General features: G+C 36.6%; 2 protein-coding genes across 3 annotated transcripts in view; one reads left to right on the top strand and one right to left on the bottom strand.

Annotated features, from left to right (window-relative positions):
• LOC142349487 (serine/arginine-rich splicing factor 7-like) overlaps window positions 1-13,539 on the bottom strand; it is a 398,530-nt gene that overhangs the window by 134,385 nt on the left and 250,606 nt on the right. The window lies entirely within an intron of this gene.
• Window positions 1-13,539, top strand: part of LOC142349481 (uncharacterized) — a 30,385-nt gene that overhangs the window by 5,093 nt on the left and 11,753 nt on the right. For both annotated transcript variants that reach the window (XM_075401070.1, XM_075401069.1), the window contains exon 5: window positions 3,705-3,921. In XM_075401070.1, the coding sequence (XP_075257185.1) occupies window positions 3,705-3,921 (217 nt within the window). The remainder of the gene's footprint in view (window positions 1-3,704; window positions 3,922-13,539) is intronic.

Below are 13,539 nucleotides of genomic sequence, written 5' to 3'. Positions count from 1 at the left end.
TGTTAGCAGAGCTATTTCTAGCCGGCAGTTATCAAAGTCATCGTGCTGATCACAAAACAACCTCTTCCACCAGTTTTCCTCTCATGAGACCGACACTAAATGATACTTATAGGTACCGTGTGAAGCAACACAAACAATAAAGAGCAATTAAATTGCAAAGAATACAAAAATGCGCTAAAAAGTATCCACCGACACACTGTCCATACCCAGTTGAACAAATACAGCAAGCAACTAAGTACAAATCCACCAAAGATAGCAGAAGGAGAATATACGCTGCCATGAATTGCACGTATCCGATTAGCAGAAGAGAACTGGATACTGTCCCCTGCTAAACTCTTACTTGAGTATGATCTATGACAATGTTGATAACCTCTGTCCTAAATGTGATGTAGCACCACGTGACGTAAATCAGATTTGCAACTGCAGTAAGAACACCACGGACCTAAAAGTGATTGACCTGTGGGAAAGACCAGTAGAGGTGGCCAAATGGCAAGACTTAATACCATCAGTCCTGCACGACCACACTGAACAGAATCATCCGCTTTCCTTGCTCTTTCCCCTGATGTTGACAAGGCCCCCCATAACCCGGTGACCGCATGTCATTCACCATGGCGTAGATGAAGAAAGGTCGCCGCGCCACAACCAAGTGGATAGGCAGTCACACACACACTACTACTAAATATACCTATTATTATTTTTGTTGTTATTATACCAATGCTACTGGGGTAGCAGTTAAAAACGGCATTAAGCGCCTGTATCCCGCCAAAATTACGTGTGAATTGCAGCTTTGCGACAGCTGCAACAACAACTTCGAAAAGTCTTGTTTGACAGAATGCTGCATATAGATAACAATTTTTAGCCGTTTTGCGTCCTATTGACCCAGAATTTTTGCTTATAATTTAGTTTTTTTTTGTTGAAATATTTTCTAATAGAAGCTGTACTAACATGTGGACATGTTTTTGAAAAATTAATATTGCCTTTTTATTTTTGGATGAGCACATTTCAGTTTTTAATTTCATTTTGGTTTTTTAAAATTTTTTTGATCGATATGCAATTTTTGTTTTAATTATCAGTGCACATGGCAGCTTATTTTTGATATTTCATGCATTCAATGCCTCTTAATAACGTGAGTCTTTTTATAGAGTTGTTCACATGGTTGCCCGATATTTGCAGTTTTTTGTCCAATTTTGTCTAGTTCTGTTTGTTTTTTGGGTTCAACGAAAAGAAAAGGTCTTTATGTGAACTTTCAGAAACCCGAATTTTCTTTAACTTTTAATTGAAAGATTCTATTTTGTTCAGTTTTTAAAATTCTGCAAAATTTTTCATGTTCAATTTTGAGATCTTTTTGTTTCCATTCTGAACCTTGCATTCTAGCGTGCATCAGTCTACAGTCTATTATTTTCCTGAGACCTATAGATCTAATCAGCTCTGCTTTTATCAGTTGTTAAAGAAAGTAATTTTAGTCTTTCTTAGATTTTTATTTTATTTGCAGTTGATTTCATTTGACATAGTGCGGCACTGCAAATTTGCTTGGAATGCCTTTTGAACATGCTGAGTGATAATTACTTTCTACAAAAAATAAATGCCATATAAGTTTTAATTTTAAACAATTTTTTGCCCTTGGTTTATTCTGTTTTTTGTGTTTTTGTTGATAAACTTTATGGTTTTTCAACTATTTTGCTGAATTTTTGCCCATTCTATCGTTTTTTTCCGCAAGTATTTTAACTAAAGCCCTGATTAAAGACTCATACCTGTGGGTTCTATTTACTAAAAAAGGATGCAAGTTTCTGTTCCTACAAAGTTGTCTTTTTCTATGCCATTTGACATTTTTGAGCATTTTTTTCACATTTTTGTCCATTTTTTCTCGTTTTCTTCAAAAAGAAATGTTTGTAAGCTCATTAAGGCTGTTGGATAACTAGTTTTTGTTTCATGAGACAACAGTTATCTTTTTGACGTGTTCGTGTACTACATGAAAAATAGATTGATTTTTCCTAATTTTTCCTTGTAATTGTCTATGGCAAATTTCTTTTGTTCTTTTACTTAAGAATGTTGTTTTCTCTGCCTTGATGCGTTCTTCCTTGAGATATTAGATATTTGAAGAGCCAGTTCTTTCGGGGGTAGGAGTGCAAGTCGTTTCCGGAATTTTTTCGGCTATGTTTTTTTTAACTCGCCGGCTCCATCGATGATTCTTGCGGCCTGACTTCTTGGAATTGACTTTTTCAATGACTTCAGTGACTTCTACCGCTTTGCAGTTAAATTTTGTGTGCTTGATGTTAGTTGTTCTGCTTTTAGGTCAATTGCATGACTTACCTCACTCAAAATAATGACTTCTGAAATCACTTTATGAACTTTAAATTTTATGAACATTTACTAGTTAAAGTTCAATAGTGGGCATTTAAGTAGTGCCAAACCTATATGCCCTAATTCTAGAGTATTAGAGTCTTGAGTTGACGATTTCAAATATCAATTTTGAAATAGTCTTTTTCTTATAGAGCGTATGTGTCTCATAAAATTGTCAGTCCGAATCTAACCCAGAAAGTCTTGTGGTCTATTAAAGGACTGGTGATCAATCTGTCTATCTTATTTCTTTTTAGTTGTTTCAATTCATGGAAGGCCACAAGCGTCTATCGCGTCTTTTTTCCGGCAATCTGCTGGCTATGCAGTTTTGGCTGAGTATTTGATGACTTTTCGACCACAAAACCAGGATAAACTTGTAAAGCCCCCCAACCCCCCCCCCCCCCCCCCCCCCCCCGTAACCTCTGAGGACCCGTACATTCAGCCCTTAACTCCTGACGCTTATCACCCACCCCTCTCCCCCAATTCTCTCCCCACATTAAGCTGATGCTAGCCTCCCTAAGACGCGGCTGGCTACTAACGAAGGCAACCGCTCGCCATTTGACATACCACACACACTGTTTCTACTGAATACAATGTATAATTCATTCAGAAAGTTTTCGCGAATACGTTCTTTGTCAAAAAGCAAAATCAATAGAAACTGGATAAACCAATAAAACCCGGCCACTAAGAGACGTTGTCCATGAACGTAGAGTGTACTACTCATTGGTATTAGTATTCAGCTTTTTCCAATTTGGCGACAGAATTTACCATACTAATTGAATCTAATGAAATAAATTCGACCATATTTTGTAACTTTGAAAAAATTCAGGCTGCCGTCAGTATTTCAATGATAATTGCAGACCACGTCCATGTCATAGCGCACCGTGGGATTTGATTTGAATCTATCACAACCGAACGAGCGATCAGCTTGCCCTGAATTAATTACTCTTGGCAGTTTGTGCTCCTTTAAAATGAGTTCCGCATTCACCACTCGTCGGCACAGTTGTATGCAACAATTAGTTAACACCACGTGTGCTATGCCAACTAATAGTAACTTGCTGTCAAACGCAGCATTGTATTTGATCGAGAATTATAAATGGCGCGGGGAGCGAAGATCCAAGTTTTTAACCCATGAAAGAACCACTGATCGCTCTCATCACATGAGTGATAAGCCTGAATACACGAATAGTGACGGTTGGGCACGTTGCCAGCCCTCAAAAATAGTCAGTTAGATTTTTCAGGGCGTTTTTGTTCAGGATGGAACAGTTTCAATAGGAATAAAGACTTGATAAATACTTTTCGATTCGGAAGGGCGATAAAAACCTGTGCACTTATCGATTTTCGAATTGACTTTTGCAATGTTTTAGTTGATTGAGAGCTCGAGCATAAACGAGAGAGTATCCCTTTTGGACGACATGGCCAGAATATCCTGCAGATCCCTCACTCTCCTCTCAACCATCTGCGGTTCTCTGGCTAAGGAAGAGAATCTCTCCAGAGCCAAATTGAGGTCCATCTGTTTCAGTCTCAGCCAGTTGAATTTCTACAATGAGGATTTACTAACACGAGCTGCTGATTCGTTTGTTTGTAAGTTAACTCAAGAATAAATGCTGTTAATTAGCTAATTGATTAAAAGCGGGCGACCAAAAGTATTTTAAGGTTTTCTGATAGGTAGAAAAGCAGCTGTTGAAGTTACTGCACCCTGTCAAGCTTAGCAGAGCTGTTCTTTTCCTTTTTGGTGCACTTATTAGCAGTGAGATTTCTACGATCCAAAGAATTCGGATTGTATTGATGCTTTCTTTTTAATAGCCGCCCTCATCTTCTCAGCCGGCTATTATTGCGGTCGTATTTTTTTACAATTCAAAGAATTTGAATTGTATTGGGGCGCTGTCTTTTTTTAAGATCTGTTCACACATTTTCACGATTTTTGAAGTCAAATTGGAGTAGTGATTTTAGTCACGCCGAAACAGGAAATGGAGCGAAAAAGCGAGTGGTTTTGCGGCGTAAATTTTTTTCGCTCTAATTTTAAAGTAGAGTGAGAAAACGGTGTTTGAACAAAAATTCGGTTTCTCGGTAGTGGTTTTTTGTTCACATGCGGCAATTTCACTCTGATTTTTACTGTTTTTTTTCGATTTTTTGGATCGGATTTTTTTTCTAAATGGTTTTCCCAATCAATTCGCAGCTCATTCTAGGCCTAGTTTTTTGTTTGAATTTTAATTCTCATTTCTCGCTAGTGGTTTTTTCGTTCACATGCGGCATTTTGATATTGATTTTCTGTTTTTTTCTTACTTTTTTTGTTCTGATTTTTTTAAAATGGTTTTCTCAATTCACTGATAGTCCTTTCTAGGTCTAATTTTTCTGTGTAGTCAATGAAAATTCTTTGAATTGTACGTCAGGACTTGTCCTGCTATGTTTTTTTACTTCGTCAAACTTTTTTTCGCTTTACCATTTTGCCGCTTTTTCGACATTTTGCGTGAAATCTTTTTGACTTCTCTAGGCTAGTTTCTCTCTTCTCTCATTCTGCTAAAAGTGAATTTGAACATCAGTTGCTAAGCAAAGCAATTCAAAATGAGCAGAGTCGGTATAAAAAATTGAAGTCAGAAATAGAAACGGGATAAACCCATAAAGCCCAATTTTAGATGCCCGCTATTTGAACGTCGTTCCTATAAGTCTTAGTTACCACCTCTAATGCTTATTGGTGTTGATAGTAGCCCCTGTAGCCTCTCTCTAAGAAACAGAAGTATGTTCAACTACGAAATGCCATCAAAATAAATCGGACTTAAAAAATATTTTTGTACAAAAATCTTTTTTTTTCAATATATTCTATTCGTTCAATCCCAATCATGCTTATTGGAATCAACGGCCGCTTTTTTTCGGCAATCTGCCGGGTACGTTTATACTCTAGGATGTGTTCACGCATTTTTACGGATACTGAGCTTTCGAAATGGAATAAACAGGTACCCAGTGCACCACCTCACGCGAGGCCTTCCAAGATCCTGGGAAAATCATGAGAAGACTTGCAAGATCTTGCAAAGATCTTAGAAACGCTCGCTTGAAATTTGCACGTACTTGGAAACGCTCACGTGGGAATCCAAGATCTTGGAAGTCTTGCCGCGTTTTTCCAAGATTTGTTGGAGAGGAGCAAGAAGGAGAGAGAATGCTAATTTTTTGTTGAAAGACCTTGTGGATAATCGTTTGAGCGTGCAAAACTCAGAAAAAAATCCAGAAAGGCAGTTTTCCAGGAGAAACTGGTTCTTGGAAGTGTTGCCGTCGGAGCCCAAGATCTTCTTTTCTTTGATTAATAGCCGCGTCAGCAATTCCAGGCGGCTATTATTGCGCTCCTGATTTTTTTTACTTGGTCTAACACATTTTTGTTTCGTCTTATCGCGACGTCATTTCTGCTTTTAGGTCAATTGCGTGACTTACCTCACTGAAAAAATGATTTCTGAACTCACCTCTGGAACTTTTATGAACATTTACTAGTTAAAGATCAATAGTGGGCATCTAAGTGGTGCCAAACTTTTATGCCCTAATTCTTGTGTATTTGTCTTGAGTTTTTGTTTTCGAATATCATATCAATTTTGAGAAAGCTGTTTTAGGGCTTTTTCCTTATAGACCGTATAAAATTGACAGTACGTCGAACCCAAAAAATCTAGTGGTCTACTAAAGGACTTTGGACAATCTGTCTATCTTGTTTCTTTATTTGTTTCAATTCATGAAGGCCACAAGCGTCTATCGTGGCTATTTTCCGGTAATCTGCGGGCTATGTTTGGGTTTTCCAGGTTTCCTGAATTGAAAAGAAAAATGCTTATTGATGTGTGAACAACGATGGTAGTGACTGTTCAATTGATCCCAATGCAACAACTAGCGTTTCATGGGATTTTGGAAACTTTGGCATGCGAATCCACGTTTTCAACAATTGACCGTATAAAATTGCCGCTAGCAAAAACCAAAAGGGACATTAGAGAAATCAAAAGAACATATCACCATTGTCTGAAACAACACTCCTAGCCAAGTGTGAGATGTATAAAAAAACACAAACACACATTTATTTTTGAGAATATACAAACATTGATTTCGACTCGTAAAAAGTATCCACACGGAGTGCTAAATTAGTGAAAGCCGTAACATGGAATCATCTCCATTGTATTTTGACAACATAAGAAATATCCAGCTATTGGGAAATAGGAAAAAGTAACAATTGTCCTTCGTACAACACGAAGTTACCCCCAAATAGAGAAGGAAAACGCTTCCTGTGATGGTTTAAAACCTGGCCAATGGTTCCTCTTTTTGGAAATAGGCATTTGAATCTTTGGCTCTTGTTATCATATGCAATCAGGTCTGTGCAAATTAATTGAAAAAAATGCACCAAAGAGAAGTTCTACGATCTTTTATTTCGGAATGCAAATTGTCCGCACGGAGCGCTCAATTAGCGACGCAATTTACATGGGTTCATCTTTTCGGTGTTTTGACATCGTAAAACATAGACAGCTACTGAGAAAGAGGAAAAGAAGTAATAATTTTCATACGAGACAAAATTACCTTAAATCTAGTAATTAAACGCCTGTGATTGGTTTCTTTTTCAAACCGGTGGATATTGTCACCAAAACGTGTTACTAATGGAGATGGGCAAGCAGAACTTTTGGCGCCTGCGGTATGCACTACTTCAGGTAATCAGGTCTGAGCAAATTCATGGAAAAATTGCTCAAGACAAATTTAACGTGAAAAACACATAGATTTTGGAACGATTTTGGAACGCAAACAGTATCCATACGGAGCACCCACTTTGCGAAGGCATTAATATTGTTTCATCTCCTTGCTATGTTGACACCATTGCTCAATGGCAGCCACTGTAGGAGAGGAAAAGAAGTAACAACACTTTCTTACAAAACGAAATTAAACCGAAATCTAGAAGGATAAAGTTTTCCAGTATTGTTTTGTCTTCCAAACTCGTTAAAAGGGTCACCGATGGTTGTTATTATTGGAGACAGGCACGCAGTTGTTGAACTTAGGCATCATTACAGGTAATCAGGTCTGAGGAAAATAATGGAAAATGCTCAAAGATGTTATGTGAAAAAACAAACAATTTTTTTGGAAAGCAAAACAGTATGCATACGGAGCACCCCGCCCGTAAGCGAATGCGTTCATATGGTTTCGTCTCTCTAATACGTTGACAACATAACGCAAAAGCAGCCAATGCGAAATAGCAAAAGTGATTTTTCATACAAAACGACATTACACCAAATCTATCAGGAAAACGCTTTCCGTGATATTTTTTATCTTTCGAACTCGTTTTAAACGTAACCAATGATTGCTGCTATTGGAGATAGGCAAGTAAATGATTAAACCCAGAGTCAGGTAATAACGTCTGAGAAAATTAATGTGTAATAAGTAAATTAATGTGAATTGCTCAAGAAATTTTCCGTGAAACATTAATTTTGGAACGCAAAACAGTATACATACGAAGCGTTCAAATAGCAAAGACCGGAACATGTTTTATTCCCCTGATGTTTTGACTACATAGAACAGAGCCAGCTATAGCGAAAAATGAATTGAAGTAACTTGATTTTTAAGACTAATTTAAATTTTTTAAATTTAGAGGGGGGGTTTCTGAGTTTTCTTTTCCAAAACCTTCAATAATGTCAGCAAAAGCTGATGCAGAACATTGGACTCTTGTGGGCAATATTACATGTAAGCATCTCTGTGCAAATTAATAGGAAAAAGAGCTCTGAAGAAAAATTTTATGTGAAAGAATGTTTACTTTCGGAACGCACAACAGTATTCATAGGGGCCTTACAAATTCACCAATGCCCTAATATGGTTTCTTCTGCTTTGTATTATGCGTGGTATTATATTAAAGCCAGCAACTGTGAAAGTGGAAAAGAAGAAGCGGTATTCCTACAAAGACCCTAAAGCCAGAAATAAAACGTTTGCTGTGATAGTTTTCTCTTCCACACCCGTTAGTAATGTGGCCAAAATGTGTTGCTGTTTGAGATTGCAGGTAACCAGGTGTGAGCAAATTATTTGAAAAAAATGCCCAAGAGAAATTTTTACGAGCAAATACCGACATTTATTCTGGAGCGCAAAAGTATGCATACGGAGCGCTCTTTTAGCGAAAGTATCAGCATTGGTTCATTATTTCGTATTTTTAATTATAGCAAATAACCACATACTGAGAAAAAGGAGAAAGTAACAATAGTCTTTCATGCAACATGAAATTACACTAAATCTAGATGGGACACTTTCCGTGATAGTTTGGTTTCAAACTCTTCAAAAACGTCATGAATAGTTGCTCCTATTAGAGGCAGGAAGTCAAAACATTTACTGTATGCATTGTTAGATGTGATTAGCTATCAGCAAATTATAAGAAAAAATTTTCAAAAGCTCGAAAAAATTTCAAAGAAATTTTTAGTTTTGAAATGCAAACCAGTGTCTGGTCTGTACGACACTTAATTTGAGAAGAGCAAAACATTGGTTCGTCTGCTTGGTATTCTGGCACCGTAACTTAAAGCCAGCTTCTGCGAAATAGTAGAAGCAATATTCCTTCTTACAAAGCGAATTTACCCCAAATATAGAAATAAAACGTTTTCTCTGATAGTTTTCTCTTCCTCGCCCGTTAATAATGTCAACAATAGGTGTTGCTGTTGGAGACGGGCAAGCAAAACGTTGGCACTTGCCGTAGACATTAGTGCAGGCAATCAGGTCTGACCAAATTAATTGAAAAAAAAATGCTAAAGAAAAATTTTACGTGACAAAAGAAACATTAAATTTGGAGCACAAAACATTGTCCATACGTAGCTCTCACTTAGCCGAGTTATTAAAATCGGTTCATCTTGTTAGAATTTTAGAATCATAGCACATAGCCATCTGCTGCGAAAGAAGAAAAGAGGTAACAATATTCTTTCATACGACACGAAATTGCACCAAATCTATTAAGCAAACGCTTCAGTGCATAGTTTTATCTTCCAAACTCGATAACAATTTCACCAATGGTTGATCCTATTTGAGACAGGCAAGTAAAATTTTGAACCCTTGCTTTAGGCATTGTTACATGTAATGAAGTTTCAGCAAATTAGACGAAATAAAATGCTCTAATGATAAGTTTTACGTTTAATTAATAAGACCAGAATTTTTAATTTGTCTAGAAACTAATTTGTCAACTTAAAATTAATTCTGATATTTAAAACAAAAGTTTTCGGACGTTAAGTTCATCGTTAGGTTAAAATTGTTTCAAAAATTGGCAAAGATCTTAAAAAATCTTGAAAATTAAATAAAAAAAATTCCATATATACAATATATAGCCTATTTACAACTTCATATTTTCATCTGTTATCTGTTTTTTAAAGACGTTTTTATTCCGGACGGTTTCATCTTCTTGGTATGTTGCCACCACTGCTCAAAGGCCACCCCCTCAAAGGGTCCCTTCCGATTTATGCCATGTATTTGTATTTCTAGGGTAATTCCCAATTTTCTCGAACCCTAAGTAGTCCTCTTGTGGGTGTTTTGCTATTTTCGTTTTGTCATGTACAAAATATTTTTTGCTCTATTTTTTTCTGAAGTCAAATTTATGATTTGAACTAATATTTTAGCGTGAGTTCCCGTCCCCTACATTTATGGCGTGTGTGTAGTCTCAGCTTAATTTTCCTGATGTATATAGTTTTGATGATCATGAGTTTATGGCGTGTGTGTAGTCTCAGCTTAATTTTCCTGATGTATATAGTTTTGATGATCATGAGTTTCTCTACTGTGCGACAGGCATCCAGAATTTTGAATGTCATTCGTGGAGCCCCCACATTCAAAAAGATGTTGACCCACCTGTGAATCCTTTTGATGTTCTGATATACTAGTGGTAACATGCCGGCTTGTCTGCCCTACATAAATTGATCCACTTCCATTACATTTTATCTCATATACCACGTTGGATTTATTAATATATGTACGCAAAACAGCATCCATGCAGAACGCTCACTTTGCGGCCGTATTAGCATGGGTTGATCTGCTTGGTATATTGACATCATAGCACATAGCCAGCTACTTTGAAAGAGCCAGCTACGGCAAAATACTTCATAAAACCAATTTGGAGAGATATTTTGCAAAAAGGAGGTCTATTTAAAAGGCAAAAATACACCTAAGTCTTCTAAGCTGCAAAGCTATATTTAACCTGTTTTCTCCAGAAGAGTCATGACCATTTACAGTCCGAACGTGATAGACAAAGTTCTTTCATCAAAAAATAACATATTTCTATTTGGCAGGGCAAGAGAAAGTAAAAAATATTAGTCCTTTTTTCACAAAAAATCCACTTTACTTAAAATCTTACTTTTTATTGCAATTTCCTTTTGATTCAGACCCAATTTGTTATGCAGTTTGTTATAAGCCGAAGTGCACATAGTCTGTCGGTTATAATGAACTGCAAAGAAACACCAAATAAATTAAGTATCTCATTTTACCTCCATTTCAAGAAATTAAAGACTTTTTTCTCTAATCGAAACTTTCGCAGTCTTCCCAATTTTTGACATTAATTGCAGTTTATATAGTTGATACAACTCTGTGAACTGCGAAAAATACCGAAATATCTCATTTGCTCGTCAAAAAGTCCGAGAGGAAACTTTTTTTTCTAATTGCTTTGTAGTTTTCTGATTTTAGCAGGATTTTGATATATATATCCGAGTTCATATATTTGGTGCAACCTAGTGAACTACAAAAACACCTAATTGCTCAAATTGCATTTGCTACTAGGCTGGCATTAAGTAGTCTTTTCAATGCTGACGTTGAGGTGATGGCCTAAATTGAAGCTGAAAATCTCTTTGTGAAGTTTCTGCGCTCGAAAAGGTCTTCTTTTATTTTAACGATTGTTTTTCTTTCGTAAATGGGTGATTGTCATTGAGGTTTAATTGGTATTGGTCACATTTTCGAACTCGAGCAAACAAGAATTTATTTTCGTGTCTTTTGCAGGGAAGTGTTTTGGCAATGCCGACTTAATTTTACTCATTTTTTTGTCCTTTTTCTTTTTGAGGGGCGTGAGCTCCGGTTAGTGGACAGGTTTTATACTGTCAGGTTTTTAGCAGCGCTCAAGTAGTTATTCTGTAGAATTTGGTGAGTAATTGGTATTGAAGACATAATTATCAATTGTACTTTCTGCTGGCTTTTCGATTTAAACAACTCCTTAATATATTGAAATAAAAGCTGTATATGGAAAATTGGATTGTTAGTTCCTCTTATCTGCAACCTCTTATTTGCAAGCATCTTTTTTCTTAAAGAAGCTTTTTTTAAGCTTGCCTCTACTTAATGTGAAGCATTTATCTTTTCTATCGTTCGCGTTTTCGATACGAAACATTGCTTTTCAATACCTTAAAAACAAAATTCTCTACAATTTATTTGCTATTAGTAATTGCACTCGAACGAAGATGCAGTTATTGTAAATGTGATGGTCCTTTTATGCAAATTATTGCTTAACCGTTTTGACTTTAGAGCGATTTTCACGCACTTGAATTTTTCGTTTTTCGTGATGTAAATTTCTCAATCAAAAGTGTCAGAAGCTGAGCTCAAGTGGCTCAGCTGCCACTTGTGTCATTTTAAATTTTTTAATTCATTTTTAATAGTGGTTTTTGTGGTATGTATTAACCTCTGATGTCGTCATTTGAGGCACCCCTTGGTGAATTTTGTTACCAGTAGTGAGAAATGGGACCAATCTTTTCAAGTTCATTAACTGAGACTAAGAAGTGGTGGGATCCTTTTTCTATGTGTTAGATACCCCCCCCCCATTTCTCACTGCTGTTACCTCCAACTGAAGCCGGCTGTAATAGATTTGAGCTCGAGACTCCACTACTCGATTCCACTAGTTGTTCGAGACTGTAGTCGGTTATGTTTATTTATCCTGTATTTTTCATACTATTGTTTTGTTTAAGATTCAAAGTAATGTCAAAGATTTCTTTATTTTACATTCTATCTTTTGTATGGCGTTTAAGGACCTTTAAGGTTTTTCTGCTTAAATTTTTGGCCATAAATTGCTAATTATGAATGACTTTTAATAACTATTACTGGTTACTTGAGATTATTAGTGGTTACTTGAGATCACTGTAAGAACCTCAAAGTTAATTAAATTCTTTTATGATGATGACTGTCGTGATGCTGTGACTTGAGTTAAACGAATAATTTAATGTTCAAAATTAACAAAAAAAATTGTTCTATCGGTGACATGATCAGATCAATTTTGAATTTTTTAAATCTATCTACCATAGTATTGCAGTCACTCTGCAGTTAAGTTTTTTTCGGTAATCTGCTGACTGGTTTTGAATAATGTAATTCTGTTGAATTGTCCAAATTTCTTTGAAATAAGCTCTTCTTAACAATTTTCTTAAAACGACGTAAAAGCACAAGTGTTTGAATTTCTTTGCTTATGACAACAGCAAATATTTTGGTGGGGGATGCAGGTACGTATATTATACGCCGAAAATGAGATTTGAGATGAGGTTTGTGAGTGATGGTTGATCAATTGCTCTCGAACGAAGTTCGTAGCAATTATTGTAAACGTGTTGGTCTTTTTTATGCAATTTTTTTGCTTGGCCGTTTTTGCGCTTTTCTAGAACATTCTTTGACTTATCAATTGACTTTTTCACGCTTTCGTTCTTCATTTTTGAGTGATCTCTATTGCTCTTACTCTGAAGTAAACCTGGTTGCTAATATGAAATCGATTGCAGCTTAGCAAAAAGAAGGGCCTGATAGCCAAGTGGGCTTGGTTCGAATCCCGTCGTGGTCAACTATTTTTTGCACCCATAAAGAAAAAGTTTATCAAGGCTACAGCCCCTGAATTAAACTGCCTTGCCTGTCGTGTCAGAGCAATTCTTCCAACATTAGTGGGTTTGTGGCGTGATAGCCGAGAGGTAAGGTCTGTGGTTCACACGCCAATGATTGTGGCGTGATAGCCGAGAGGTAAGGTCTGTGGTTCACACGCCAATGATTGAGAGTTCAATCCCCTGCCTCCGTGAAGCTGTCTGTGTGAGGATGAGCTCTTACTTAGCCATAGCTTCAGGTTGACCATAGCCTGACCAATGTTGGCTTCAATGATGGTACCACATGAAAGTTTCGGACGCAAAAAAAAGTGGCTATAGTCACCAATAAAAGAGCAATGCTGCTCATGAAAAGATCAGTCTGAAATGTGGGGAATAATAAGAAAAAGGGCAGCTGAAAACAGGCTACTGTAGGCCT

This window comes from Convolutriloba macropyga, chromosome 11, assembly GCF_964194025.1.
Source record: "Convolutriloba macropyga chromosome 11, txConMacr16.3, whole genome shotgun sequence".
NCBI classification, from domain to species: Eukaryota; Metazoa; Xenacoelomorpha; order Acoela; family Convolutidae; genus Convolutriloba; species Convolutriloba macropyga.
The sequence above is the reverse complement of the archived record's forward strand: the minus strand, read 5'-3'. Positions and strand labels throughout refer to the sequence as shown.